Source organism: Drosophila hydei, unplaced genomic scaffold (assembly GCF_003285905.1).
Source record: "Drosophila hydei strain 15085-1641.00,03,60 unplaced genomic scaffold, DhydRS2 tig00000001-arrow-pilon, whole genome shotgun sequence".
NCBI lineage: Eukaryota > Metazoa > Arthropoda > Insecta > Diptera > Drosophilidae > Drosophila > Drosophila hydei.
This window is the reverse complement of record NW_022045643.1, coordinates 12157191-12184612: the sequence shown is the minus strand read 5'-3', so window position 1 is coordinate 12184612 and position 27422 is coordinate 12157191. Positions and strand designations below refer to the sequence as shown.

Sequence of the window (27422 nt, the reverse complement as noted above, 5' to 3'; positions counted from 1 at the left end):
ATTAGTTGCTAGTAGACGGCGGCGATGTCATCTTTTTGCTATGGCACAAACTGAAAGCTTCCCATTTCCACGAAAATCCTCCCAGCGGCAAACGAGAACGAGCTCAAAGAGGACGGCAACGACAACGGCAACGGCATCGGCGACGGTTGCAAACAGTTGATTGCCATGGTAAACATCGAACGGGCAATGGCGAGGGGCGCAGTTAGACCATGCCCATGTCGGACAGTGTAAACATACTTAAGAGAAACGAAAACACGAATTATACCGCTTTTAACCTGCCCAGACGAGGGCACAGCCATCATGCAGTCCAAACAAGACAGACAGCTAGCCAGCCAGCCAGCCAGCTAGGCTGGCTTATCGCAATATGCAAATGCGGTCTTCTATGGGCAAATAGACTGGTATCGGGGCCGTCAGGGTACATAGGTAGGCAGCGCCAGGGGCAGAGTAAGGTGAGAAATGAAAGACTTAAAACACAAACTCGAACTTAAACTTGAACTTGGGCGAGCGCATTGCTTTTTACTGGATATTCCCGAAGGCAGCTCCGAAGCCTAATTGCTGTCGGCTACCGGCTATCGAGAGAGCATCCTAGCGCATCCTTTGTGAGCCCGCTGTGTGTCCGTCTGCCTGCGACAGGGACGAGCGCATATGCGTTTCCGTATTCCTAGTTTATGAGTTTACAACCTCAGCCTAATTGAGGCGGGGAAATTCGCTTAGGCTAGCCATAAACTCGAATTGTTTGCAAACACAAGCAGAAAGAATTCATCATAAAAGTGCACAAAACGCTCCTACAATACGGTGTGGTAAATATTTAGGGCAAGGTCGCGGCGAGATAGATTGATATGGAGTTTTCCACGTAAACCCAGCCACGAGACCAATACCCTTTGCTTCCCAAGAACAGGCCGCACTCGCATTTATTAATGAAACTGCGACAGACTACTGTTCTCTTACAACTATACAGGAGCAGTCAAGAAATGAGCTATGGATTAGCTGCACGCACAGTTTGCTTGGAAGTCTTCTTCATATTCATGTCTGCGCGCTTAGATATGAAAGGCTTACAGCACTTTTCCCATTTGATTTCTTTTTATTAAGTTTCATAGTTTGTTGATTCTTCTCATTTACTCACCAACTTTATTGCCGCATTGAGCTGAGTTGTAGGCCTGTAGTCACAGTCGTGGCTCTGTTTGCCTAGCAGCGCCACAGCCTAGCTGACTGATCAACATTTTACCCCAATCCCCCAGCCCAACTGTGGCGGTCCATTGACTCGCGACGGTGGCTTGAGAAAGAGGAATGCACATAAGATCGAAACTTTTGACCAGGCGCGTGATCTTCAAAAAACACGAACAAGTTATAAATAATTATAAACAAAAAATCAACTCAACTCAATTCAGGCAACAACAATCGATAGACACAAACAATGTGTAATATCGGTTTCTTTTCATGACACGAAATGTGGTCAATATACAAGATATATATATATAACATATATATATAGTAAACTACTGAAATTGAAACAAATCTTTCACTTAAACACTAACTTGGGATAGCTGAAACCACAGTCAACTGTTTTGACCACATTCGATTTGAATCGAGTGCGTCTCTGATTCTGATGACCCCAACGAAGTCCGTATCTTTTGACCAAAAATATATATGAACATGTGTACTTATATAAATTGACGTTTGCGGTTAAATGTTTACAACTCGAAATTCAGCTGAAAATTTAACAAAAAAAAAAAATAAAAATGAGGTGTAGAGAAAAATGGAATGAACGGCAAACCAGTTTTCGGTATAGACCAGGCAGAGGCAGGCCAACAACAAACAAGCCTCAAGCATCGTGGAAAAAATACAAAGTTTTAATTGGTTGCGCAAACAAAAGCACAAAACGAGCGTCTAAACAAATCGAAGCCACTCGTCAGTCGGCGGTCAGAAGTAAGTAACGACAACACCAACTACAAAATGGACCTGTGAGTTTATTTCGTCATTTGTATAAAAAACACCTTACACTTAATAAGTGGCGCATGTAAAGCTCGCAGAGGGCGATAGCTCGAGGGATTATCGTGGCTCAGGACTCATACCAATCGAGTAGTGTGCTAGGAGGTCAGCCAGATATCACGATTGAGCAAATGGAATGAGCGACTGTTAATACTCTTGTGCATGCTCATGCTCACGCTCATGAATGACGTTCAAAATCGAAAACCTGAAATGAAGCTTCTACCTGCTGACCAGGTCCAAAGCGATGGCGAGCTGTGAGAGTGACAGGGAGAGCCAGAAACGGAGAGAGTGAGTGAGTGGGAGAGGGAGATGTTGTTTTCGTGCGCTTACCTGTTAGAAGGTGTGGCCAAACGAATTGCGATCAGCGGCGATCCTCATTGATCACACGAGAGAGCGAGATGACAATACGTTGGCATTCGTCGACAATGGCTGAGAAAGAGTTGACTCAGCCATTGAGCCAAACGTGTAAACAAGATGGCATGGGCAACAACTCGGCCAAAGAGAAATAGAGGTAACATCTCGCCCAGCGGCTCGACTACTAAAACGCAAGCACGGCTTGTGATGGTTGAAAAAATTAGCACCGACCATCAATCATTAGCTAGGGAACGGTGGCAACGCAAACAACGTATTCGACGGCGGCCCAAAATCGACGACGGCAACTCGAAAAGTCCCACAAAAAATTCGACGCAAACGTTGAGCGATTCTCTATTCCTTTCGAGGTCTGATTAATCGGTATCTGTGAACTTCTTTTGAGGTGTGGACGAAGTCCGAAATCCGAATAAACCGCAAAAAAAACTTAAATAACTGCGTGCGCGATTGTGTCTGCTGTGTGTGACTTAGTGCGCGATAAAAAAGACGATAAAACTCAATCTACTATTAGCTTCAAGGGATTACAAGAACAAGCACCGCCGGTGCGAGCCGGACAATATTCACAAATTATGTAAGTTTACTGAAAAACAATAATAACTTTGGTCAAAAAAATTGATTGAAATTTAGTAATCCAAACTCGGAGACGTTTCCATATCTCCTTTTGCTGAATCTAAGTCTTATATCAAAATCTGATAGAACGGATCATATTTAAAGAAATTCCAATCTAAGTTACGTTTTTCAAATACATACATTGTCCTATAACAGCAAGACAAGATTACAAAATGAAAAACTATTGCAGCATCTGAAACTTGTTCTCTTTTCTACCCAAGCCCAAACCATTTTAAACCTTTTAATATTCTAAGAGCGGACAGCTTTTTAAAAAAATCAATTCTGGTTTCAGCCTTGATTGATTGAAGTTTTGATTCAACAATATTCAAAACAAGTAGAGTCCGATTCATGGTTAATAAATACTTGGTATAAGAATATTTGGATATGGCTAACATTTACCAACTTATTTTTATTTTAAGTAGCAACAGAAGCTAAAGCAAAAAATTAAAAAAATTATCATAATAAATCAATATAAATATTATATAAATAATTCCAATACAACACTGCCAGCTCTTCATGCAAATATGAAACGTTGTAATTTTTCCCTCAGCCAAAAATCACCTATATATTTATATAATAATAATTAATAATAATACTTTTCTCTCAAAAATATTCCTATATATGTATCTAACTATATATATATCTCGACCCTTTAAAATAGGTGAAAATTATCAAGCTAACCATATTCTATCTATCACAATTTGCTCCATACTATGTGGGCCCACATAGCTAAGTCTAAGGATCATCTTAGCCGATACAGAAAACCATTTACTGTATAAAGTATAAAAAGTACTTTTCTGTCAGTCATCAATATTTGTGCATTTATTTTGTAAATTGTCAAAGCGTAGAGTGTTGACACGTATTTTTTAGCAATATTTATTTATTGTAAGTTATTTTTATTACTTTTGGGCAAAGCAAAGTGTTTGATATGCAAATTTTCAATTGGCAAGCCTATTTAAATAAACGTGTGAAAATCAAACATTTAACCAAACACTATTGCAAAGCGCCGAAAATTCACAAAACTCAAAATTTGACACCCGAATCGCAGTCAACACTTCCCACTGGCCAAATGAAACCAGCAAGTGACAATAACTCATCTTAATGATCCTAATAATAACTCTAATAATATAAAACAGCAGCGCCATCGGCCCACGCGCCTCTCTGCGAGATGCTGGCAAGCTGACAGCTGTGGACTGGCCTAATGTTCACACGCAAATTAGGAGGGACATAAGAATTTGCTTGTGCCGCCGACACGACCGCAGGCATTTTAATCGGCCCGGCAACAACAATAGCTGGGACCCACACAGAGGCGCCCCGTTTAGCTATGCTAACCAATTACGACGCATGTGAAAATTATCCTATTAAATACAAATCAAAAGAACCAAGGAAATTCCTCCCCGCTGTGGTGTGGTGCGGTGCGATGTGGCCGTGCGTCGTACGCCGTACGTCGTCGAGCTTCCGAGTTTAGTACTTGACAAATGCTTACTAATTAATTACAGTTTGTACAATATTTTAGTATGCGTCTCATAAAGTGCGTTTATCAATGACGCGTCGTTGGCCAAGGCGCAAAGTGTGCAGAAAACAAAAGTGCGATAATATGTATCTTTGACTTCCACTGCCACTGCCACTGCCATTGCCACGCCCACACAAACCTGCTCTCATCGTCGCCCAAAAGTCTCGAATTCATGTCACACTCCTGCTGACCGAACCGCAGGTGACGCTGCAAATGCTTCGCAGGCCGAGGCCAAATTAAAATTGGGTTTATTTTCATGTAAAATGAAGTGTGAAATTTAGCGAATCCGTTTAATCGCGTCCGATAAGCTACTAGAGTGTCAGAGTGTCAGACAGCCACTGCCACTGCCACTGCCACTTCCAATGCCACCCGCCAGCAGCGGTTAGAGTAAGCGTGTCCTGGATGGGTGCCAAGCACAATTGCTGTGAAATATATTTATATCACAGCGTTCATTATTAACAAGCAAATTATCGAGTCCACTCTAAAAAAGCCCATGTAGAAGAACTCTTTTATCACACTAAACACTCTCGCATGTTAGGACCTTTTCGTTACGAAAGTCTTTAACGAAATTGCCATAAAATAATTATATTTTGTACATCGAAGCCCTGCAAACAGAACAAGACGTGTTGCCGCTTTAGAGTACTGCTCAAACAAACCTCGTAATTGTTAATTAATTTATAATTACGCGCTCGTTCTACTGGAAATTTTGCAAACTGTACATATTTTCATAGGCTGAGCGCATTTAATTTTCTGACTCACCAATATTTGGTTAAGAATTTAATTAAATTGGTTTATATAATATATATATATATATATATATGTATATATATATATATATATATAATATATAATATATATAATATATTATTTTATAGTTAAAATCAAACAGAATTTCCTGGCTTAAACAGCTTTAATAAATTCATATATTATTTGAACAATTATAAGTGTTTATAGATTATTTCATTCTGTCCATCTGAGCTCAAATTTGATCCAAAATTGTTTTGATACATAAAGAACTCTCTTGTTCTTTGAAGATATTTTACAAATTGAGCAATTACATACGTGACTTCTTTGCAAATATATGGGAAACTCATCTATTTGTATTTATACGAATCCGACTGAAATCTCGCATTTTTTAAATATACAAATAAAATTGAGCGCAAGCAATTACTAACACGCAGATTCAAGCCTTTTGCTTTGTATTGAGGATGTATACATATGTATGAATATATATCTATATATTTACAGATGTGTGTATGTGCTTGGGGTATACGAAATGGTCTGAGTAAACATCAAAGTCACGAAATCATTCAAAAATCAACATCGCAAAGTGGATGGGGAAAAAGTCCGACCAAAAAGCGTCATGGCAGCCATCAAATGTTAAGTTAAAGTACATAGACAAACACGAACGCACACACGTAGCCACACACACACACACATACACCAGTGAGGCACACACAGACACGTGTTCAGATAGCACACAAAAACGGCTTTTCATTAGGCCCCGGTGCGAACTGATGTGGAATACAACCCAAATCTCAAATGCCTGTGCTGCATAGACTCACACGAGTATGCATATACACAAATATATATATATATATATATATATATATATATATATATATATATAGGGTATTATTGTGTTGAAATAACTATGAATAGAGAATTAAATTATATATCACATAGAGCGCATTTAGCTGAATCTGAAATACGCTAGAATTGATTTTAGCTAACAGCAAGCCGAAATTAGCGCACGGAATCTGTGTTCGGGTCTCTGATGGGCTACAATGTGGACAGCCTACCAATTTAATGAATTGATGGTGTTGTTGCGTGTAACGCGCACATTGACACCCCCTTATCATTAGCTTTTTCAATCAGGATTTCGAACATCCAATCGTCTAGCAACATCAAATTACGAATACATATATAACGAATGGGAGACATATTTCAGGCTCATAGACACAATTGAATATAAATCAAAAGGAGCGACAGATTGGGTTAGGTATCTGTGGAACAATGCGATGTCATAACGTATTGAAAAATATCCCAAATATATCAAATATCTCGAGCTTGGCCATAAAATTCGTAGGGAAATCGGGCTGGGGTTAGAGTTCAGGTGCTGCCCGTTGCCCATAGGCGGCATTTCACCTCCAATTCCGTAGCTCAATAAAAACAAACAAAACAATTAATACATTTTGTTAATTTATGATTACAAAACATTGCGAGAAACACTTTCAGTGCCAGGCCAGAATTTAGACATCACTGAACAGACTTAAAGCGTATGTCTCTTCTTTTCGCCGCCGCGTTTACAATCCGTGCTCCAGCCGGGGCCGAGACCTGGCCATAAGAATGCAATACGTAAAAAGGCAGCGACTGTTGCTGCGATGCCGGAGTAAACAGAGGTGTTTGTTACTGTTGCCACGGCCATAAATAAAAAGGGTGCCCGCTGTTTATGGCCAAACAGCCAACCAGCCAGCCAGCCAGCCTGCCAGCCAGCCAGCATCCAAGTGCGCGCTTGAGATTCGAGGTTCGAGCGTTCCGAGACCTGAGTCGTGAGTCGCAGTCGGACTCAGAGTTTGAATTGGAATCTCAGACATGGGCAAGGCATAGCTAAAGTGTGCAATATAATTAAAAGCCGACAACAGACATGGCCCGACTATTCTTCTAATGCGCCCGGGATAGTGCTGTAAAAGTGTATAAAGTGCTGAGATGAGCTGACGCGTCGGTCGGGTCGGCCAGCCCAACGGTCTTTGATGTAATTCCAATGGCGAAGTGCAACAAGGCGGTGTTCATACAACAAGATTCTCAAGTTGTATCTTTACTAACTGGTTATATGTACAGTCTATTACCAATCGATGACAGAGTTAAAGAACGTATTTTTATTAAGAGATAACTTTACTTTGCCTTCTTTTAGTGCTGATTAGTGCTGATTAGTGCAGCTTATCAATTTATCTGAGCCAAGAAGTTGTAGTGAAATAAATATATTTATGAAATTTAAATAAAATTTCTAATAAGGTGGATAGATGTCGTATATGAAAAAAAACAAATGTTATATTGGGCAATGAAACAATACGAATATATTTAAGCTTTGAATGCACAAAGAAAATAAAACAATAACATTTATTTCATATTTTTTATTAAAACTTATAATTGGAATTTAAAAAAAAAATATTTTAAAAACTTTGAATACTATATCTGGTAATTCATAAATAATATAAATAAACAAATAACATTTGTTTTATTATTATTATAAATAAGAATGAGTTTATCAGTTTAGTTTATTATATATTTTAATTGACAGTATTCTTATGATGATCTAAAATATATATAAAATTTTGCTTTAAATATTTATAAAAATTATAATTGGCAAATTGAAACTTTTTATGTGCATAATTTGAACATAAACAAAATCTTGAGAAATGTGTGTCAGGGCTTAACTCAGTTTTAAGATAGGCCAAATCGATGTTTCTATAATTAATATACGGCAATGCCCATTTAAATACCAATTAAATTTGATGGCTTATAAAATGCAGCAATAGAGAGCAATAGCAATATCAACAAAATTATTCAAAAAATACTTTTAAGAAATCATGTTAAATACAATTATAAGTATATAAATTATGTAAACACCCAATCGAGACACTCCTCAAATAAACAGAGGACTAAATTTTGTTATGGAAATTTAGGAGCAACTTATGAAGCAACATTTTTAAAGAGCTTCGTCGCCTTTGTGCTATTGCCTAAAGTATCGACTTTTATCAAGTGATTTGCTAACAAGTATCATATTTTGCTTTGTTGTTGCAGTTGACATGACCACGTCGCATATCTTGTCCGCCGTGGATCCCACGACGGGGCTAAATGGAAATGTGGCAGCTGGAGGTAGTGGCGGTGGTGGTAATGGTGGTGGTGGTGGTGGTGGAGGCGATTCACCTTCTTCACACCACGCAGGTCACAATGGACACGGCCATGGGCATGGCCATAGCCATGGACTAGGTGTCGGCGGCAATGCGGTTGCATTGGGCACAGCTGGCGGAGGAGGCGGTGGGCATCGCATTGTCGGCGGTGCGGGTAGCCCCAATGAACTGGATCGCAATCTCCGTGTCTCGCTGGACGATCGCGAGCTTTGGCTCCGCTTTCAAAATCTGACCAACGAGATGATCGTCACCAAGAATGGCAGGTGAGTTGTATATGACTCAAGGGCTGGGCGGCTAGGCGGCTAGGTGGCTGGGTGGCTTGCCTGTTTCTCGGCCCTTTTTTTGGCCGAGCAACGTGTTAAATGGAAGTTAACGTAGCCCACAGCTACGGCATCGGCTTGCATTGCATTTTGTTTTCCTATGCAAATTGGCAATGAGTTTTTTTGCGCATTTGGTTTTGAGCTGCAATGATTTTCATGTGGTGCTGTTTGCACCTTATAATGAAGCGTTAACGTTTCCACAGCTCCACATTTGCATATATACACCCATACGTACGAACAGCCCAATATATATTTATTTACATGTGAGCGTTTGTAAAATACCTCAAAATATTTACTCATGTACTGGTGCATATATATGTAAATATATTTATCAATATAGTAAGCATGAATATAGAAATATATATAATTATATATATATATATATAGTCTATATATATGTAGACAGATATCTTATATATATATATCGTGTGTGAAACGCGCTTAGAACTTGGAACTAACCGCCCCGGTCTCTGGTCTCTGGTCTTCGGTCTCCGGTACCGGACAGGTGCTAATTAACGCGGCCCGGCAACAGCCGCCATCTTGTACTAATTGTTGTGGAACAGTGCGCGGACGGCGCGTTTCAATATTTGTCCGAAACTGACATCGGCACCGACACAGAGATACAGAAACACCGACGGGGCAATGAAAAGAGAAAGAGAAAGAGAAAGAGAGAGCGAGGGAGAGAGAGAGAGAGAGAGAAGCGAACTTAGCCATGTTTTTGTACTCTATACAACAGTACAGCTCGCCATGAAATCTAAGCAAACAGACAGCAAAGGCAAAGGCAAAGGCAAAGCCAAAGGCAAAAGCAAAGTCAAACGCAAAAATTATGAAATGGAAAATCTGTGGCATTCACCTGTCTATTTGTCTATAGAATATTCACTGCTTTATAACTGTTAAAAGCAGCCAATTTAATTGCAAACCTCTGCATGCCTTGTTTTTTTCCGTAGGAGAATGTTTCCGGTTGTGAAAATCAGTGCCTCCGGCCTGGATCCGGCTGCCATGTACACGGTTTTACTGGAATTCGTGCAGGTTGATACCCATCGCTGGAAGTACGTCAATGGTGAATGGGTAAGTGAATGAAATTGTTTACAAAATATCTCAACTGCAGCTTTAAGCTAGATGGCATCAACTAGTTGAAGAGTGGGACATTGCGGGCAAATTTGTTGTTTTTAGCTTTTTGTGAGCGAAAAGAATTTGAAATTTTATGGAAATTAGTCAGTCATATTTAAACAAGGAATACCGAGAATACAAAATTCATTTTTAAATTTTTCGTCAGCTTGAGCGGAATAAATAAGAAGTGATTGCAATCACAATTTGTTTGTTTTGATTCAGTTCACATTTAAAATGTTTGGAAATAGATTTAAAATAACAGAATGAAATTTTATACAGTTTCATTGTGGTAAATATTTATCATAATCAAAATATACAAATTTTTAAAATGCCTTAATCGATACGAATCAAATGACATATTTTTTTTCTTGCTTAATTTTTTTTTTTTTTTGTTATTGTCAAATTTCTTGCTTAATAGTTTTTTAAATCAAATATTTTTTAAATAGCTTTGTAAATATGGTTCGAGACTATAGAGCTCATAGAAATAATAATAAAATCTTCACAAGCAGAACGAATTTTATAAAACGTTTTTTTTATAATTTTACTAATAATAATAAAAAAAGATAAGTCTATCTAATTTACTTGTAGATGATGAATATATATGAATAATATACATAATATAATGTATAATAATAATTTGAATAATATGCCTTGAAGTACAAAAAGTATTTTGTACAAGTCAGCTTGACCCATCGTCCCTATGAGACATACACAGTCTGGTCCAATCTCTTAAAAAATAAATAAAACTTACTTTAATTGGGTATATTATAGTATACCCATTATTTTTGGAACACTATTTGATTCATGTAGCTGCCAGAAATGTAGCGCATTCTGTTTTACAAGGCAGTTCTATAAGACATAGTTAATCTCTTAATTTTGTTAAATAAGCTGGGTCTGTCGCTACGCTGATAGCAAGATAACCAAACTCATTTCGATGTTGTCATGCACCTAAAATCTAATTCACTTTCCAGCTTTGTATACTCAAATTTAATAAAAAACTACAAGAGGCTTTAAACTTCCGCTCATACAAAGTTCGTCCCTCGGGGATTATTAATATCTAACAGTCACTGCTTTAATGAGAAAAGTCTATCCTTGATGCGCAACAAAGACATCAAATTATATTGATTAAATATATGTATAATAATATATAATTTATATATAAATAAATTAAAAAGAGTTGTGGATAGGCCTATTTAAGTAGAAAGACATGCTATGAGAAGACTCTATTCGAATCATTTCTACAACTCCTTGTTTTGCTTAACAGGTGCCTGGCGGTAAGGCAGAGGTGCCACCTTCGAACCCTATATATGTACATCCCGAGTCACCTAATTTCGGAGCCCATTGGATGAAGGAACCGATTTCATTTGCCAAAGTCAAACTGACCAACAAGACCAATGGCAACGGACAGGTGGGATCGAGATTTATTATCTTTAAGCGCATAACATTAACCATCTGCTGCCTCTGTTTTACAGATAATGCTTAACTCATTGCATAAGTACGAGCCACGAGTTCATCTGGTGCGAGTGGGCTCCGAGCAGCGCCATGTGGTCACCTACCCGTTTCCAGAGACTCAGTTCATTGCGGTGACCGCATATCAGAACGAGGAGGTCACTTCACTCAAAATCAAGTACAATCCATTCGCAAAGGCCTTCTTAGATGCTAAGGAGCGTCCCGACACGCTCTACCCGCACGACACCCACTATGGCTGGCTCATACCACCACCCACTCACTACGCGAGTGCCGCAGCGGTTGCAGCACCACCACCACCACTCTCCATGGCACAGACGCATGCCTTAGTAGCGCCTTCATCTGCAACCTCCTCCACCTCGGGCAACATTTCCACCAGCTGCGACCGCTACGGCCGCTCTCTGTCCACTCGCAGCGCGGCGCCTAACCGCTCGACGCCGTACAGCCGGCCGCGTGTTGTCTCTGGCTCCGGCTCGAATGGCAGCGCAAACGCGTCTTCTTCCTCGCCGCAGCCTCCATCTGCTCCGCAAACACCCACAAGTCTCCAATCGTCGATCGGCTCGGTCAGCACCAGCAGCGGCACAAACACAAGCGTCAGCGCAGGCAGCAGCGGTGTCAGCGGCTGTTTCGCCAGTTCCTACTCGCAGTCAGGCTTCGTTCCTGTGGAAGCGAGCTCCACTGCATCGGTATTCTCGTATCCCAGCAGCTGGCAGAGCAACAGCAACTACTGGAGCTCGACAAGCGTGCCTGGACCCATGCCCGTGAGCGTGTGCAGCACCCGCAACATATGTATGTAAAAAGATATGACTTCCAATGCAACTGTTATTTATTTGATTACCCTTTTCAGCTACGCACAATTCGCCTTCACCCACAAACGGTTCGCCAAGCTATACGACACCATCGCCAGGATATACCATACACCACCTGACGCCGCATAGCCACCAGTACAATATGCCCCAATCGGATCTCTACGCGAGTGGAGCAGCCTGCTCGAGCTCTCCGCAAACCTATGGTGCACCCACACATCAGGTCTACCATCCGACGCCCACCTCACCCTCCCACCAGCTGTACCCAAACGTGCTAAACGGACCCTCAGCGCTGAGCTATCCAAGCAGCGGCTGGCACAATGGCTCGGGCGCCGAGTACGGGCTGTACCAAAACGCAGCTGCTGCCTATTACCAGCCGGAGTATATACCACTCGAGATAGGGTAAGTGATTGGGGAACCAGTTGAACCGCGAACTCTACACTTATATCGCTAAAGTAGCTATCAATGATTCCACTCTCGAATCGCGAAACATGTTACAGCTATGCCACCCATCCGCTGGAGCCCGTGGACGTAACGAAGACGCTTGATGAATCACAGTCCGCCATGTACAAGCCAGCCGAAGAGCAAACCTCCGTCATCACACTGGAGTGCCCCAGTGCCAATGGTCTTAAAACAGGCCACAATCACAACGACATCAAGCTGGAGTCCCTCGAGCACAACGTGGATCGCACTACACTTCCGAATGTGCCCTTGCCCAACTCCTTGCCTGTGCCCAGTTCTCTGCCTACAGGAGTGCCCACTTCCGTGGTCACAGCTGTCACTGCTGACACTTGGACACCGCTAACACCACCCCAAAGCACTCTGCAGTGATGGCCAGCTAATTAAAAAATAACAACAACAACAAAAACCAACTCAAAGACAGCCAATGCACCGCCCCAGCCTTTAGACGCATGTTCCCTACTTGGATAAATCGAGTAATTGAATTAAATATTAAGACCCCTTTTTAAGTAGCACAGCATGCAAAGTACACTGTAGTAAATGTGGAAGTACTCTGAGACGAGTTTCCCTAAAGTTTTTATTGAATTATCTATAAAATATATATACACACTTTCTATTATCAAAATTCGGACTGCATTAAGTCGAGTTCGTTGACTAAAATGGAATTTAACGTAGCTAATTTCGAATGCTTTCCTTACAATATTTAGTGTAGAACAAATAAGAGTTAAATAGTTTATAATTTCGGAACACCCTATGGCCGGCTTACACAGAGCTATGCACTTTTATGGCCACAGTGGGGCCAGCCAATTGTATTATGAATGTAAATGAAAATGATAAATTTGTTTTAATCGATTAGGGCGTGCATAGATGGCATAGATTTCCCTTAGCATTGGCATTAGTTTTGATTAGTGTCCGAAGCCAAAGCAGAAATAAAGTTTGCCCATAGCTAATTAAGTTAAGCGTATTGTTTGAATCAAAGGCGAACTCAGCTTTCCAGAAAACTAGTTTGCAACTTCTCAAAAACAATAGAGCCCTCAAACGCATTGAGACCTGCATGGGAGCAGCCGCAAAATGTTATCCGGGCAGCAATCTGCCAGCTTCAGCACCAGCAATCCACGAAGCCATGAACACAAAATGCACCACAAAGGAATGTGATGATAATGAGTTGAATTGTACACGTTCATGTACATGCACATGTATGTGTGTGTGTAAACAGGACTCTAGAAAGTGGAAAGTGGAAAGAGGAAAGTGGAAAGTTGAAAGTTGAAAGTTGAAAGTAATGACAGCTGAATGTGCCACCATTAGAATTGAATAGCTGGACACTCCAGCGCACACAGCTGCACAGCTGCAATTAAAATACACGCCACACTCATTGTCGGGGGAGTGCGCGAGTCAGAAAGCTATATTGGGCTCATAAGGAGCTGCTGTTAACACTTACCTGATAGTCCATTGAATTGCCGTAACCCATGTGATTGCAGGAGCACGAGCAATGCTTGATATGATGCTCCAGTTCATCTTCGATTGTGGCGCCACCTAGCGTAGCATTATGTCCATAACAAGCAGCACTCAAATCCTGATTATATTTAACTTGCTTACGCCCCATGCCTGGCTCCCAGTCAGCATCCCGCTTCAGATAACGAACTTCGCTTCCTTGAAGCTCCTCTGGCTGATTTGTGGCCTGTGTCAGGCCCATCATAGCCAGAGGCTGACCAATAATCTGTTGCTGTTGCTGCTGTTGTTGTTGTTGTTGGTAATCAAGAGCGCTCGCACTCTCACCCTCAAGGGATGTGGACTTTAACATACGCTTACCGCCTGTGGATTGCATTGCCCGATTACGATTGGGACTCGGGCCAGGACTGTGGCTCTCTTGCGCTGTTAATGTTAAGCTTCCGCCGCATAAGAGCGCGCGCTCAAAGCTTTTGCTTTGCCTGTGAAAAGCTTCGTAAGCAACAGTTTCGCCATTGACAACGTCCTCGTCGATGCCGTGGGGCTGATAGCGCCTGCTTGCCTGCCCACCAGTTGCTGCTGCTGCCGCCGCCGAGGCAGTCACTGTCACCGCCGTGCTGGCTGCGGTTAGCATTAGGCTGAGCCGCAGCAGCTCGTTGGAGTCCGCTGGTGGCAATGGGACACTACACGAGCCTGTTTCTGTGACGCTGTCAGGTGCTTCAGACTCAGCTGTTTCCGGATTCGGTTCGTCCGACGTGTTGGACTCCAGTTCGCTCAGCTGTTGCTGTTGATGCAGTCGAGCGCGTTGGCCAATGATCGATGCAGCCGTTGAGTTGGCGCCGTATTTCCAATAGGTTTTGTTGGTACCCACAATGCGCTGCAACTGCGGCGGCATCTGCTTCGCTTGTGCTGCCTGGTTCTGCCGCTTCTGACGCTCCAACTGTTGCAGTGTCTTGAAGGTTTTGCGTACCGGTTGCGTGTGATGAAGCGTGGCACAGCGGCGCATAGGCGGCGGCGTATATACGGGCGAGACACTATAGCTGTAAGAGTGGCGGGACGGCGACAAGGATCCGCTTGATTTGGCGCCCACAAGGCGTGCCTTGAGTTTCTTGCCAAAGCCCATACTGCCTCCACCTCCACCTGCAGCTCGTGGTGATAAAGAATGTGCAGATAGAGAAAGCGCGCGGGAAAACTTTAAGCGAGTGCTGCTGGCGACGCTGCCAGGCGATTGCCGCTTGGTAGCTATAAGCTGGCACTCATCGATGGTGGGCAACTTGAGCAGATGTGGATGCAGTTGCGCATAGGTCAAAGCTGGCTTGGCACCGCTGGCACCGCTGACACCGCTGACACTTCCATTTTCAGCCCCACCTGTTGGAAGGGGCGCCTCGAAGAGATTCTTTTGGCTGAGCGCCAGAAACTCCTTCTGCTCCTCCTCCTCGAGCGCCTTCAGCGCACACAAATCCCATTCTCCAGATGACATTTCGAACTAAGGACTATCCTTAATTTCGCAATTTAACACTCACATTTCGAGGACACATCGATTGGCCGCGAGCCGAACTGCATAACCGTCAGCACACGGGGCTATTGGCGCACTGAACGCTGTCAGCACACAGCACCGTTATTTTATAACGGCCACTCGTACCACAAATGCCATCCACAGTGTGGAACGTAAGTGACCTAGCTTAACATTTGCGTCAGTGTGTCGCTCTGTTAAGCAGCTGCACCGAGAAATTCTACCAGACCCACAGCTCTGCAAGCGAAAAGCAACAACAACGCATGTCTATGATCGAATAACAGATATCCTGTATGCAGTTAAGAAATTTATACACTTTATTAATGTGTTCAACAACTGCACATGCAGCAAGCACGCTTTTATCTTGTTATAACATAAACAAGGAAGTTTCTAAAGATTTCGACTCTGGAAGCTGTGTGAAAATATCACTTTTCCATAACTCCAAACTTATACTTAACTTAACTAACATATGTTAAGGAATCAAGCTTAAGTTGAAGCTTAAATTAAAGTTTAGCTCTGTCAATAGCTTTAATTTTAGCTTCGGTTCAGTTCAGTTTTCCTATATTGTAAAGTTCGGAAAGTGCATAAATAGCGTTTTCTTAAAATACTGCTCGAATTTTAAATATTTGAAATGACAAATAAAAACCATTTTAAGATTTATATTCTACTTAAATTCATCTTTAAAAACATATAAATATTATTTTTATTTATAAAACTGCTTTATTATATTTACCTCAATTTGTAATATTAAAAAAAATGTTTAAACTGTTGACAAAATATTTAAATTTTGTTAGTATATTGTAATATTAAAAAAAAAATGTTGACAATATATTTAAATATTGCTATAATATTGTCATATTAAAAAAAAATAAAAATAAAAATTGTTGACAAAATATTTAAATTTTGCTATCATATGTCATTAGTTCGTGGATATCTTGGATCTAGAATCGAATCTAGGAATTCCCTGCTTTTACCTTCAGTCAGTGGCTGACTACAGATACAATTGCAAAACAATGAAAAATATTATCAAATAAATTGCATTTATATTATTATCAGATAGTTTTTAATTCTTTATTTATCTTAACTTTATATTCATATTTCTCTAGCAACAGAAAATATAGTGACAGTGTAAATAGAGGATACTATTCATACAAGTTTTGACTACCTTTATTTGTTCCCAAAAGCAATTACAGGTTTTTACCAATCGTTGATTAAGTTGTACAACCATCTGGCCAAGCAGAAGGTAAAACTTTTAAATAGCTAAACAATAAGCCACACTACAACAAAGCCACTACAATGATACTGAGCATAATGGATATAGATGCAACTAAGAGTAATCCGTTTCGCATTGAAATTGTAAGTGTTAATAATACTGTGACAGCGCTAATGGCTGTGCCACTAGGAAATATGCACGCGCATAAATTTCCTATCCAATTTTGCAGGCAGTAACATGGCCGCGCTGCTATTTTTGAAAACCACAGCCGTGTTGGCAGTTGCCCCTTCCACAAAGCCTCCTGCAGACGCTCATCATCGACCTGACAGCGACATCAGTTAACGCTGCTATGCGTGGCCATATATTTATTTGCACACACACACACACACAGTGTGGCACTCGAGCGTGTTGCACATAGTTGCATGCTGCGCACACATTCATATGAGACCTCATCCTTCATCGCTGATGTATGGCCTTCACTTGGAAGCAGCTAAGCAGCTCGCACCGAATTGTGTTAATGAAATTCAAGTCCGTGTGGCAGATGCTCAGGTCTGTGTGCGCTTTGCACACACAATTTATAAGACATTCCCAAACATCAAAAACTGTGTTCACTAAATTGCAATTTTGCGTTCATTTAAAAAAAAAGTAGTTATAAAAAAAAAATAGAGCAAAGATAAAATCTTAAAGTCTCCATCCAGTGCCTGTGCCTCTCCCAAGTCATCCAAATTAGTATGACAGTGTATCTAAATACCGAATAAGATTTAACCTTTTGCATGCGACTGCAATATTTCAACTTGTATCCGCTTAGGAAAACTTCAGTTTTATTTTTTATACAAATGACTAAAAAGGTACCTGAAACTTGCATTTACTTATATTTCATTATTATTTCTTCATTCTTATATGCACATTAACATATACGATTCGAAAAAGATCTGCAAATAACCTCTTTAATCTCCCTCTATGTTTAATTGGCTCAATTTATTTATCTTTATTATCTTTCTATCTCTCTCCTTTCCTCTCTCATTATTTTTCCTTATATTAAACTCTTTCCCGTGCTATCACCCTTTCTCTCTCTCTTCTTCTCTCCTCCTTCTCCTTTTCTTTTTATTTTGTTTTCTCTCTCCTTCCCTTCCTTCTTTGTTTATCTCATTTCCACGCTTTCTCTATAAATTTCTCTTTATTTTAAATTATTTTATTCTATCCTTCTCTCTCTCTTTCTCTGTATATATCTTATATCTCCCTCTGTCTCCCATTTCTGTCTCACTCTATCTCTCTAGCACTCTCCAACTTCTGATCTCCCTTGGCTCTCTTTATCACTTTCTTTTTCCCTCTCTCTCTCTCCCTCTCTGTCTCTCTCATTCTTTACCTTATATCCTTCCATCTTTATCTATCTCTTTATATTTTTCAATCTTCATCTCTCTCTATATTATCTCCCAAAAGTCGCTCGGTTGTGCATCTAAAGAAGAGTTCTCATTTGAAAACCACATTGCGAAAGCAAGTTGTGATGGCATACGTTTACAAAAAACATGTACAAAAGGCAGCCAGACAAAAGTTTTGAATTCTCTTCAAAAAAAGCGAATCGTATAAAAATGCATACAAAGTTACGTATCCGCTCTGCTAAGACCACATGCATATATCCTCAGGAGATTCAACTGTGTTCAGTCGGCACTCTCAGCTTCTTTCACTTGTACTTTCGATATCTGGAAGCAGCCAACGACTTGCGAACGTTCTTAGTTTCCATATTTGATTTATTAACATACTTTAACAAGAAGGAAAGAAAACGCAGCATTTTCCAAAAAATTATGCAACTTAATTTGAGCAAGCCACAAATTTTCGTCGCAATGTACATTGTCACATGGCTGCTTCTGTTGCCGTTGTAGCTGTCGCTGCCGCTGCCGCTGCCGCTGCCGCTGCCGCTGCCTCTGCCTCTCTCAGTCTCTGCCGTCGGCAAGCCATAAATTTAGGCAAACGCCCAGCTCAGCCATCTCTCTCTCTCTCCCTCTCTCTCTCTGTCTCTATCTGCTCAGGCTCTGTTTTCTGTTCGGTGCACTTTGGGGCTGCGAAACGCCCACACAACTTGGACAAAGTTTGTGCTGCTCAGCCACAGGCAGAGGCAGAGGCAGAGGCACGGGCACTAGCCCAGGCACAGGCACAAGCACAGGCGCTGTGCTGGAAGCTGCCGGATGCCAAAAGTCGAGATCAGAAACAAGCTGCTGCTTGGTGAAGCCAAAGTTGCAACAAGCGACCGAAGCGTCGGTGCCCTCGTCATTCGTGCCCGGGTCATGGGACGGGGTTGAGGTTGAGGTTGAATATGGGGCAGGCGCCTGTTGCGGTGCTGCATTTAATTTCATTCATAGGGCCGTTGGAATAAACGAGCCAAAATCGAATCTACTCCGATGATGATGCCGCTGCCGCTGCCGCTGCCGACGCCAATACTTGCATGTGTAACTGTAACCGGCATTACCCAGCTGCCTGCCACGCCCCCTGCTCGACAAGAACGAAAATCAAAGCACGCTTTTCGGCGAGCAGCCAAAGTCCAGGCAAACAACAAAGCAACAAAACATCCAGGCAGGCAGGCAAAAGTTATTGAATTGAAATTCTGCCTTCGCTTTGAGGCAACAACATAATGCTTCTGTTATTTGTGCCACATGCTGTTTGTTGTTTTTAGTTTTTCGTTTTTCGTTTTCCGTTCTTAGTAGCACTTGCGACTCCTTTCGCTTCAGCTTCACTTATGAACTCAGACTTTGCCATAAGCAGAGAGTGTATCACAGAAACAGATGTTTCCACACGTGAGGGCAGAGCAAAGCAGAAACAATTCAAGAATTTTTTAATAAACATGTCGTATCTCCTAGCTATTCGAAACAGATACTCTGCATCTGAGTGGGCATAAATGTGTGTAAATAATTTCTCGTGCTTAAAGATAGCTGCAGCTTGGCTTTTGTTGCAGACACAACATGAGGAGGGCAACAGACATATGTCCAGTTATATAAATATATATATATATATATATATAATCCTGTGTTTAACAAATAGAATATACATACTAATTTCAGCTTGTTTATTGTTGTCATCGTTCACTATTGCAAACAAGAATATTGCAATTGGGTATGATCGACTGTTGCGTTACAAGCAAGCAGCTTATTCTATACAAATTACTATATATTAAGCCTTCAAAATTTGGGAACTTATATCTTCTGTAGTGCCTTTAACACATGACTCGCACCTGAGCCACCTCAGGAAAAGCTCCATCTCTGCCATCGACTCTGCCTAGACAGCAGCAGCAACTGACAATTCACAAGACAAATGAATCACAATTGAGATTCAATTAATATAATTCAAACAGGAATGCACCCACTTCAAAGGTGGTTCAATATTGCATTTAACAAGTGTAATATAGAGTTGTATGTAAATTTAATTGATTAATTTACTGAAAAAAATGTAGTTGGCCCCAAAATACTAAGGAAATCAGAACTATCTAAATCAGATATGAAACTGAATGCAAGCAGAATATGTACATTTAAAATATAATAAAATAAGTCAAAATTAATAGAATAAAGATCGATTATTTGGAACAAACCGGATCTGCGTGCACAGATCGGAGCAACAACCTCAGTCAAGTCAGTAATTCATATAGGTTCCAAGACCGAAGCGCTCATGTATAGACAGAGAAAGACAGACGGATGAACAGACAGATGGACAGACGGATAGCCAGACAGATGGATGGACGGAATGATGAACGGACGGATGAATGGGCAGACTGACAGACAAGTAAAGATCCACTCAGCTCGTCCTCCTTAAGAGAGTTGGGCAAATTTTCTTCTTCTGCTAATGGACATAGGATATAAAATTGATTCCAAGTACTTGAGAATGTTTTCAAAATTAAGCATGAACTCTTCAATTGTAGTTGAGTCAACAATCCATTATAATGTATAAGGAAATTATTATTAAATATTATAGTTAAAAAAAATATTTTCCAATATACAAACAACGAATGAGAGCTATGATATAACTTAACTTCAAATACAAATTGATAGAAAAAGCACAGGGACAAGAAAACCCAATTGTTATGTACACAAATATACATATAAATGTCTAAATATATCTATATATATATATTTATATTTTAATGTAGACAAGTCGAATTGAATTTCATGATATTGTTCGTAACTATTCTAAATAATGTCGCGGCGTCAGCAAGAAATTCAGCGCATTGAGCGCGAAGTCAGGGCCAAGCTACCCTATCGCACCTTTCGCGAGATCACCTTCGATAGAGAGCTAATTAAGAAGAGCATTGTGCCGTTAAGTTTTATAGAGGCGCGTAGAAATCGGGGTCCGGTCTATGAGGCGCTGCAGGCAGAGTTGCGCCACGAAGGCTGCAAGATGATGCCGGAGTTCGTGCGCTGCTTGGCCGAGAAGGAGCAGGCGTTGTTCGAAACCCTCAGCATTCGCGCCAGGATCATTGACGAGCGCCCACTGCTCATAGAGATGATTGAGAAGATGAAGCAGGCCGAGCTTGCCGTGATCAAGCGCAAGCACAAGGGACTCAAGGAGTGCTTCAGCCTCTTCTATGAGACACTATTGTTTCTGCAGCCATACCGCGTAAAGTACGAATACGTATTGAACGCTGTGATGGAGCACATCGTGTCGCTGTGCCACAACATCGAGGGCCAGGAGCGTGATGCAGCCGAGATGATTGCTCGCATCTATTATACATATGCCATGTTCCTGGAAGGCACTGGCCAGAGAGCCAATTCGATTACCTATCTCACCTCCACGCTCAAGCTGGTCCGAGGGCATATGTGGCTAGCGGAGCCAGACAAGGGCTCGGCCAGCCCCATACTCCATTGTCTGGTTGCCCAGCAGCTGGCTCGTCAAATGCTTATCCATGGCCGCCAGACTGCCCGCCAGCAGCCCGAGGAGGCCGTTGACATGGCCCGCAGGGCTACCGTGATTATAGCAGAGAGTAAGTTAGAGCGACAACAATATGAGAAAAGGTAAACGAGCTCAGCCATTTCATTCCATAGTCGGGCGGCAAAAGAACTTGGACATATTTTGTGACACTTTCTTGGAGCGGGCCTTCTTTCTGATGGAAGGCAACAAATATCACGCCGCCCAGCAGTGCCTCGAGCAGATCAGGCCTGAATTAACGGCGTGCACCGAATACAGATTTGTCAAGCTGAACATTAAGTTCTATCTGTATCTGGGACAATGCGCCGAGAAGTGAGTAGTTGCCCAGGGGATATGCATATGTGTGCAATGACGTTTCTCTGCCCACAGCTTCGATGACATAGACAAGGCTATATCCAGCTTTAAGCGAGCTCTGCGACTCTCGCGCTTGTACGAGCACAAGGACCATGAGGCCGAGATCCTTCTCAACCTGGGCAAGCTCTTTGCCAGGGACACCTCAAAGACGGGCATCGCCAAAAAGTGCTACAACCAAGCAAAGAAAATTTACATTGACTTCAACGACACCCACAGGAAGAAGATGGCCGTCTTTCTAATGGGCAAATTGCTGGCCGATGAAATCACGCCGCTCTACATGGCCATGCTGAAGGCGTCCGGCTCTAGGTATTGCGCGTTCTACAATCTGCGCCAGTGGAAGAATCGCTGTCGTCCGTTCTGGATGACGCTGGGCAATGAAATCATCAAACAAGAATCCAACGCCATCTACTGCCTGCTCGAGGAAGAGAACGAGGATCCCAGAAACGAGCCCAACTTCATTGACTTGGAGAACGAAACATTCAAAGTCGAGGAAGGCGACATATTATGATTCGGCATAGAGTATCCATTAATTATTCGAGAAAATTGTTATTGTTTGTTAAGTCCATCCGCGGGGCAGCATAAGACTAACAAAACCTTGCGCCCAGGACTACACTCAAATCCCGCTCTATGAAATAGCAATTCCTTCGCAGTGCAGTTTCAGTGTAGTCCTTAGCGCAGCTTGGAGCTAGGCTTTGTGTGTCCAATAAAAACTTTCGATAAATTCGCTCAGCCAAAGCCGAAATATGTTCTTCGAATGCCTCCTGCTCTGGTGACAGTTACAAATTGGTGGCACTAACAATAACCTGGCATCCAGTGCGCAGCCCCAGCCACAGCAACAAATGTTGCTGATGCTGATGCATGTGGCAAACGGCTCGTGCAGCGGGTGGCAGCCTTTGTAAATTGCCAATGTAATGCAAGTCGCAATGCAATAAATCCGCACACAACATGTCGGCGAAAAATTCCAAAAACATTTTCGAACTGCATATTTATCATGCCACACACAAACATGCAACTGCACGTGGACACGCCTCCGCTCTACAGTTGCTAAAAAATATTAATAAAACTGGATCGCTACAAAAAGGTAGCAGCAATCAAATCGAGCGACTCCAAGTAATTAGGCTGCATAAATAATATATCAGTTCGAAACAGTGAGGAGCCGAGCGAGGATTTTATTCAATTAAGTTTAATTGGATGTTTCAACTTTACAAGTAGCTTTTTAAAACACAATTTTCCTGAAGTGAAATATTTATTAAGCAGCGTCTACTCAGTGCTTGAACTTGAATTGAGGCAATTGCCAGACAACAGACTAGACGATATAATTAATTGTCGCATGACTTTGTTGTTAATATTCTATTTTTAATATATGCATATATATTTAAGTATATTAGGAGAGTATAAAAGCTAAGATTGATAATGAAATAGCTTGGGAAACATATAGAATTTTTGAGATGTATTTTACATAAGAAAGACACCGACCATTTCTGCATTGGAAATCACTGCAAAGTTCTTTTTTAGAAACTAATTTTGGAATTGGAAATGTTGGTACAATTCTTAATTTATATAATTGAAATATATTGGGCCAATATGTAGTAAATTCAGTGTCTTAAATAATAAATAGTATATAAACAATTTTTAGAACTTTCCAATTTGCAGTCTAAATAGTTTCAGAAGAGCTAAACAACACTGATAAATACTTAAAAATGAGAGCAAAGTAAAAATATGTTGAGCGTAAAACTCTCAATTCAATTGCTAAACGCAGCGAAAACTTCTGCAGTTTCATTAAATTCACTTGAGCGCGTTTTGCTTAAATTTGAATTTAGTATATAAAAATGATCAGATTTATTTCCGAGTTTTAGTTTTGCTATGTTGGCTCAGTGATACTCTTAGGCGCTATTCTTCACCAGCCGTGTAAACTCTGTCGGGTCGCACAAGACTTGCAGTTATTATAGATTTATAATGCTGCAACAATACGCAGTTAGTTTGGCCGCAAAGTCAACGCTTTCCTAGTTTCGGACAAAATATTTTTGCATGTTTTGGCGTTGGGTAGAAAAGTTGCTGCTGCTGAGCTGCGAAAGTTGGCAAATGAAAACAGATGCCTAAAGTTGCTTAATTAAAATGAAAAGTGAAAAATGGAAAATGGCAAATGGGAAGTGGCAAATGAGAGGCACTCCACTCGCCACGATTTATCTGCGACTCTGCGCAGCAGTGGCAATCAAAAGAAGAATGCGTAGCCAAGGACGTCATCCTTTTTGGGAGAATACGCACAAGTGTCGCACACATAATCCGGCGCAATGAACGTCTAGTCAAAGCAAAGTTCTGTTAAATCTATTCTCAGACGATGCGCTGCCAAATTAAAACTAAATTACGAAACAGCAAATTAGCCTGAAACTATTAGAAACATTTATGTAAGCTGCCGCTGCTGCTGCTGCTACCTCTACGACTGCCTCTGCCTCTGCTTCCGCCACACACGGCGTATACGTAACTTTCGTATGATACAGCAATTTGGCTGCCTCGTTCAATAATGTGCTAAAACTTTTTACAACTTTGTCAATTAAAACTTTATTGCTCGAGGCGAGTGAGTTTCGCATAACTCGCGAATAATACAGCCAGCAGATTGAATTCGCTTTTCGCATCGACCTACAAATTATTCTCATTGTATATTAATTGCCCGACAGAGCTCTATTATTATGTTGTAGCCGCATTCGAGATTTATGTGGCAGAAACTGAAGCCCTCTTCGGGTTTAAACTGGGTTCAATTGCTCACACTTGGCCAACAGCAATCTCTCAGCGAATCAAAACGTTTTCAAGTCACATTTCCAGCAATGGATTTTATAATCTGTTAAGAGATAATTTTTAATGCAAATTTAAATATTTATTTATGTATTATAATATATTATATTTTTTATATATTTATATTATGTATTATATATTTATATTTATTTATTATTTATTAAAAATGATCGCCTCCATTCTTGAGCAGCTCTATGCAAAACAAATAAAAATGCGCTAATCGGTGTGCCTAACTAGAAGATATCCTGTACCCAGTTCCATCTACGTTCTTTTAATAAGTTCCATAGCTCAAGGTTTTAAGTCTCTAGTCACTAATATATGTGCCGGACAGACGGCTTGGCTTGTCGTCCTGATCTAGAATATATATACTTTATGGGGTCTGCCACACCTTCTTCTGCCTTTCAATGTGAAAGGGGAAAGTCGTACCTTAAGAATTCTGTTTTGTAACTCATATTCTTTCGATATTTGTATAGCATTGAGCATAATTAGAAGGAAAATTAGTATTAATATAATATATATATATTAATATAATAAATTAATATTAATATATTGTTTTTTTTTCCAAAATACTCTTTTGTTTTTTTGTAAAATTTTCCATGCACTTTTAACACTTAGACATAAATAGTTCTAAAATTAAATCATTAAGGGCTTCTTCAGGCGTTGGCATTCCTCCCTCCTATTTTATATTTGATGCTCAGGATCAAAAGGAAATCATATCAAATAAATACAATTTTTTGAGTGCTCAGCTCACTCAAAAAGAACAAAAATAAATTTAAGTGCTGCAAGAGAGCAATATATAAAGTAAAAATATAATTGCAATTTGATAAATGGCCTTTAAATGGCGCTTTAAATGGCGCTCTGAAGCAATTCTTCATCAGTTAATAAAATAGTTTATTATGTTCTACTTTATAAAAGATAAACTAGATTTATAGTTTGCATTTGCATTTGAATCGAACTAGAGTATTGGATGATAATATGAAATTAGGTTCTTAGGCTAGAGAAACGTTGCAATTTGCTTTGACTTCCAAGTTACATTTGAAATTCATTGAATTTTATAATAGAAATGGAAATTTAAAAATTAAAATAGAAAATTTATAAATCCTTAGAAGGAAAAAAGTTGAATCACAGCTAAAATAGTTTTTTGTTTTTGTTTTGTTAACATTCATAGATAATAAAAAATAATAAAAGAATATTTTTTGTGTCCATTTTTTCAGTTTGTAAAACAATAAGTTTACAAAAATGAGTTTATAAAATGATTTTATAATGACATTATAATAATTTAAGAAATGCAATCTTTAATAATTTAAATTGTAAAATGATAAATCAATCGAATGAAACAGACTTTTATATAATTGGTGTAATGCAGCAGGTGCCATCTGGAAGTCTTGGCATTATCCGAGATGAATATGGCTGCATATGAAACAGTTCTTAGTTCTTACAAATCTTGATTACTGTCGGATGTTTGCCGCTTGTGACTGTGTCATGATCTTGAGGTATCCATTGACTAGATAAATCTGAGGATCCTCGGGTCCAGTGCCATCCGGATTGGTCTTCCAGCTGATTGTCAGACAGGGCTCCCCAGGCTTCGGCTCCTTTGGCATAGCTATTTCATAGTTCTTGGCATCTTCGGGTCTCACATTGTTTTGAATGAGCAACATGGATTGCTGTGACTCAGTCACATCCGGCACTATAAATTTGAGAGCAGGCGTGGCTGTATTGATATCTTTGCTAGCCTGGAGTCAGCTATTTCTACTCACTTGGATGACTCCAAACATCGACGAGCAGCAGCAGCAACAGCAGCAGCAGCAACGGCACAAACTTGTGCAATGCTTTTGTTGATTTCATAATTTTGATTTGGCTTCAAATATTTATAAACAAAGCGTTCGCAACAACAACAACGACAACTAAATAGAAGCTTTAGATTTGTTTTATATACTATATGCTGCACGCGTCTCTATGTATGTAGTAAGGGCACTCGTATTATCAAGCAACGTCTTGAAACAGAGAAATCTCAGCTCGAACTGTGCGATGTTCAAATGTACCAAGTCGAGGCAGCTCAAATCATGCTGCTCTTTGATAGTCTTTCTCTCTCTAACTCTCTCTCTCTCTCCCTCTCCCTCTCACTCGCTCTCTCACTTTGCTGCTCACCTGCCTAAGAGCTATTTAGTTTGTCTGGCTTATCAACTTGTCGTTAGACTTGAATGAATCAATTGCTTCTATGAGTAAATGTACTCATGTCTGAGTAGAGATTGCCTGCTCGAGTTGTAAACAAAGAACGTATCAATATCAACTGCTGATAGACAGCACACAAAGGAAAATGTGTGCGGCCCCAGCTGAGGTCAGAGATTCGGACCACCTACAAGCATTTGTGCAATGCAGTCGACAGCTGATATATTATTAAGTGCCTTTCATAAGTATAAATGGCAAGCGATTGTCTTGAGTAAAACTCTTGCATTTCACTGCATTGTTGAAATCGTGCTCATATATAAATCAGCTATGTACATATGTTCCAAACTAATGATACTCTTCCATTCATAATTATAATCATAAATGATTCACACATATTTCTCACATAATTCGTTCAATGTACAAAAACGTTTGTTTCGTTAAATATTAAATTTAAATTAAACTGTGCTAAATTA

General features: G+C 40.5%; 4 protein-coding genes across 6 annotated transcripts; 2 read left to right on the top strand and 2 right to left on the bottom strand.

Annotated features, from left to right (window-relative positions):
• Positions 1 to 1538: 1538 nt before the first annotated feature.
• Positions 1539 to 13160, top strand: LOC111599807 (T-related protein). Of its 3 annotated transcripts, XM_023315591.2 has the most exons (8): positions 1546 to 1926; positions 2010 to 2929; positions 8285 to 8657; positions 9662 to 9782; positions 11089 to 11232; positions 11297 to 12080; positions 12139 to 12499; positions 12598 to 13160. In XM_023315591.2, exons 3-8 carry the CDS (start codon positions 8290 to 8292, stop codon positions 12926 to 12928), a joined length of 2109 nt encoding a protein of 702 aa, XP_023171359.2. In that variant the 5' UTR covers positions 1546 to 1926; positions 2010 to 2929; positions 8285 to 8289; the 3' UTR covers positions 12929 to 13160. The 3 variants fall into 3 exon arrangements, with proteins under 3 accessions (XP_023171360.2, XP_023171359.2, XP_023171358.2); XM_023315592.2 differs by having other exon boundaries at positions 1539 to 2929; positions 12557 to 12635; XM_023315590.2 differs by having other exon boundaries at positions 1546 to 2929.
• Positions 13161 to 13967: 807 nt separating this feature from the next.
• LOC115483738 lies at positions 13968 to 15482 on the bottom strand. Its single transcript, XM_030225936.1, has one exon. The coding sequence runs from the start codon at positions 15480 to 15482 to the stop codon at positions 13968 to 13970; it is 1515 nt and encodes a 504-aa protein (XP_030081796.1).
• Positions 15483 to 20854: 5372 nt separating this feature from the next.
• Positions 20855 to 22725, top strand: LOC111599799. The gene is made up of 3 exons (XM_023315577.2): positions 20855 to 21691; positions 21753 to 21948; positions 22006 to 22725. Exons 1-3 carry the CDS (start codon positions 20908 to 20910, stop codon positions 22496 to 22498), a joined length of 1473 nt encoding a protein of 490 aa, XP_023171345.2. The 5' UTR covers positions 20855 to 20907; the 3' UTR covers positions 22499 to 22725.
• A 3351-nt stretch (positions 22726 to 26076) lies between these two features.
• On the bottom strand, positions 26077 to 26800 carry LOC111599838. The gene is made up of 2 exons (XM_023315633.2): positions 26538 to 26800; positions 26077 to 26467 (listed from the first exon to the last, which is right to left on the bottom strand). Exons 1-2 carry the CDS (start codon positions 26623 to 26625, stop codon positions 26229 to 26231), a joined length of 327 nt encoding a protein of 108 aa, XP_023171401.1. The 5' UTR covers positions 26626 to 26800; the 3' UTR covers positions 26077 to 26228.
• Between the last annotated feature and the right edge of the window lie 622 nt (positions 26801 to 27422).

What these genes read in the sequence shown, in the direction of transcription:
- LOC115483738 (XM_030225936.1), bottom strand. Translation starts at nt 15,482, where the DNA reads ATGTCATCTGGAGAATGGGATTTGTGTGCGCTGAAGGCGCTCGAGGAG.
- LOC111599799 (XM_023315577.2), top strand. Translation starts at nt 20,908, where the DNA reads ATGTCGCGGCGTCAGCAAGAAATTCAGCGCATTGAGCGCGAAGTCAGG. An exon ending in TACCGTGATTATAGCAGAGA is followed by an intron (nt 21,692 to 21,752) that starts GTAAGTTAGAGC and finishes TTCATTCCATAG; the next exon opens with TCGGGCGGCAAAAGAACTTG. An exon ending in CTGGGACAATGCGCCGAGAA is followed by an intron (nt 21,949 to 22,005) that starts GTGAGTAGTTGC and finishes CTCTGCCCACAG; the next exon opens with CTTCGATGACATAGACAAGG.
- LOC111599807 (XM_023315591.2), top strand. Translation starts at nt 8,290, where the DNA reads ATGACCACGTCGCATATCTTGTCCGCCGTGGATCCCACGACGGGGCTA. An exon ending in ATCGTCACCAAGAATGGCAG is followed by an intron (nt 8,658 to 9,661) that starts GTGAGTTGTATA and finishes TTTTTTCCGTAG; the next exon opens with GAGAATGTTTCCGGTTGTGA. An exon ending in TATATACCACTCGAGATAGG is followed by an intron (nt 12,500 to 12,597) that starts GTAAGTGATTGG and finishes AACATGTTACAG; the next exon opens with CTATGCCACCCATCCGCTGG.
- LOC111599838 (XM_023315633.2), bottom strand. Translation starts at nt 26,625, where the DNA reads ATGAAATCAACAAAAGCATTGCACAAGTTTGTGCCGTTGCTGCTGCTG. An exon ending in CGATGTTTGGAGTCATCCAA is followed by an intron (nt 26,468 to 26,537) that starts GTGAGTAGAAAT and finishes TCAAATTTATAG; the next exon opens with TGCCGGATGTGACTGAGTCA.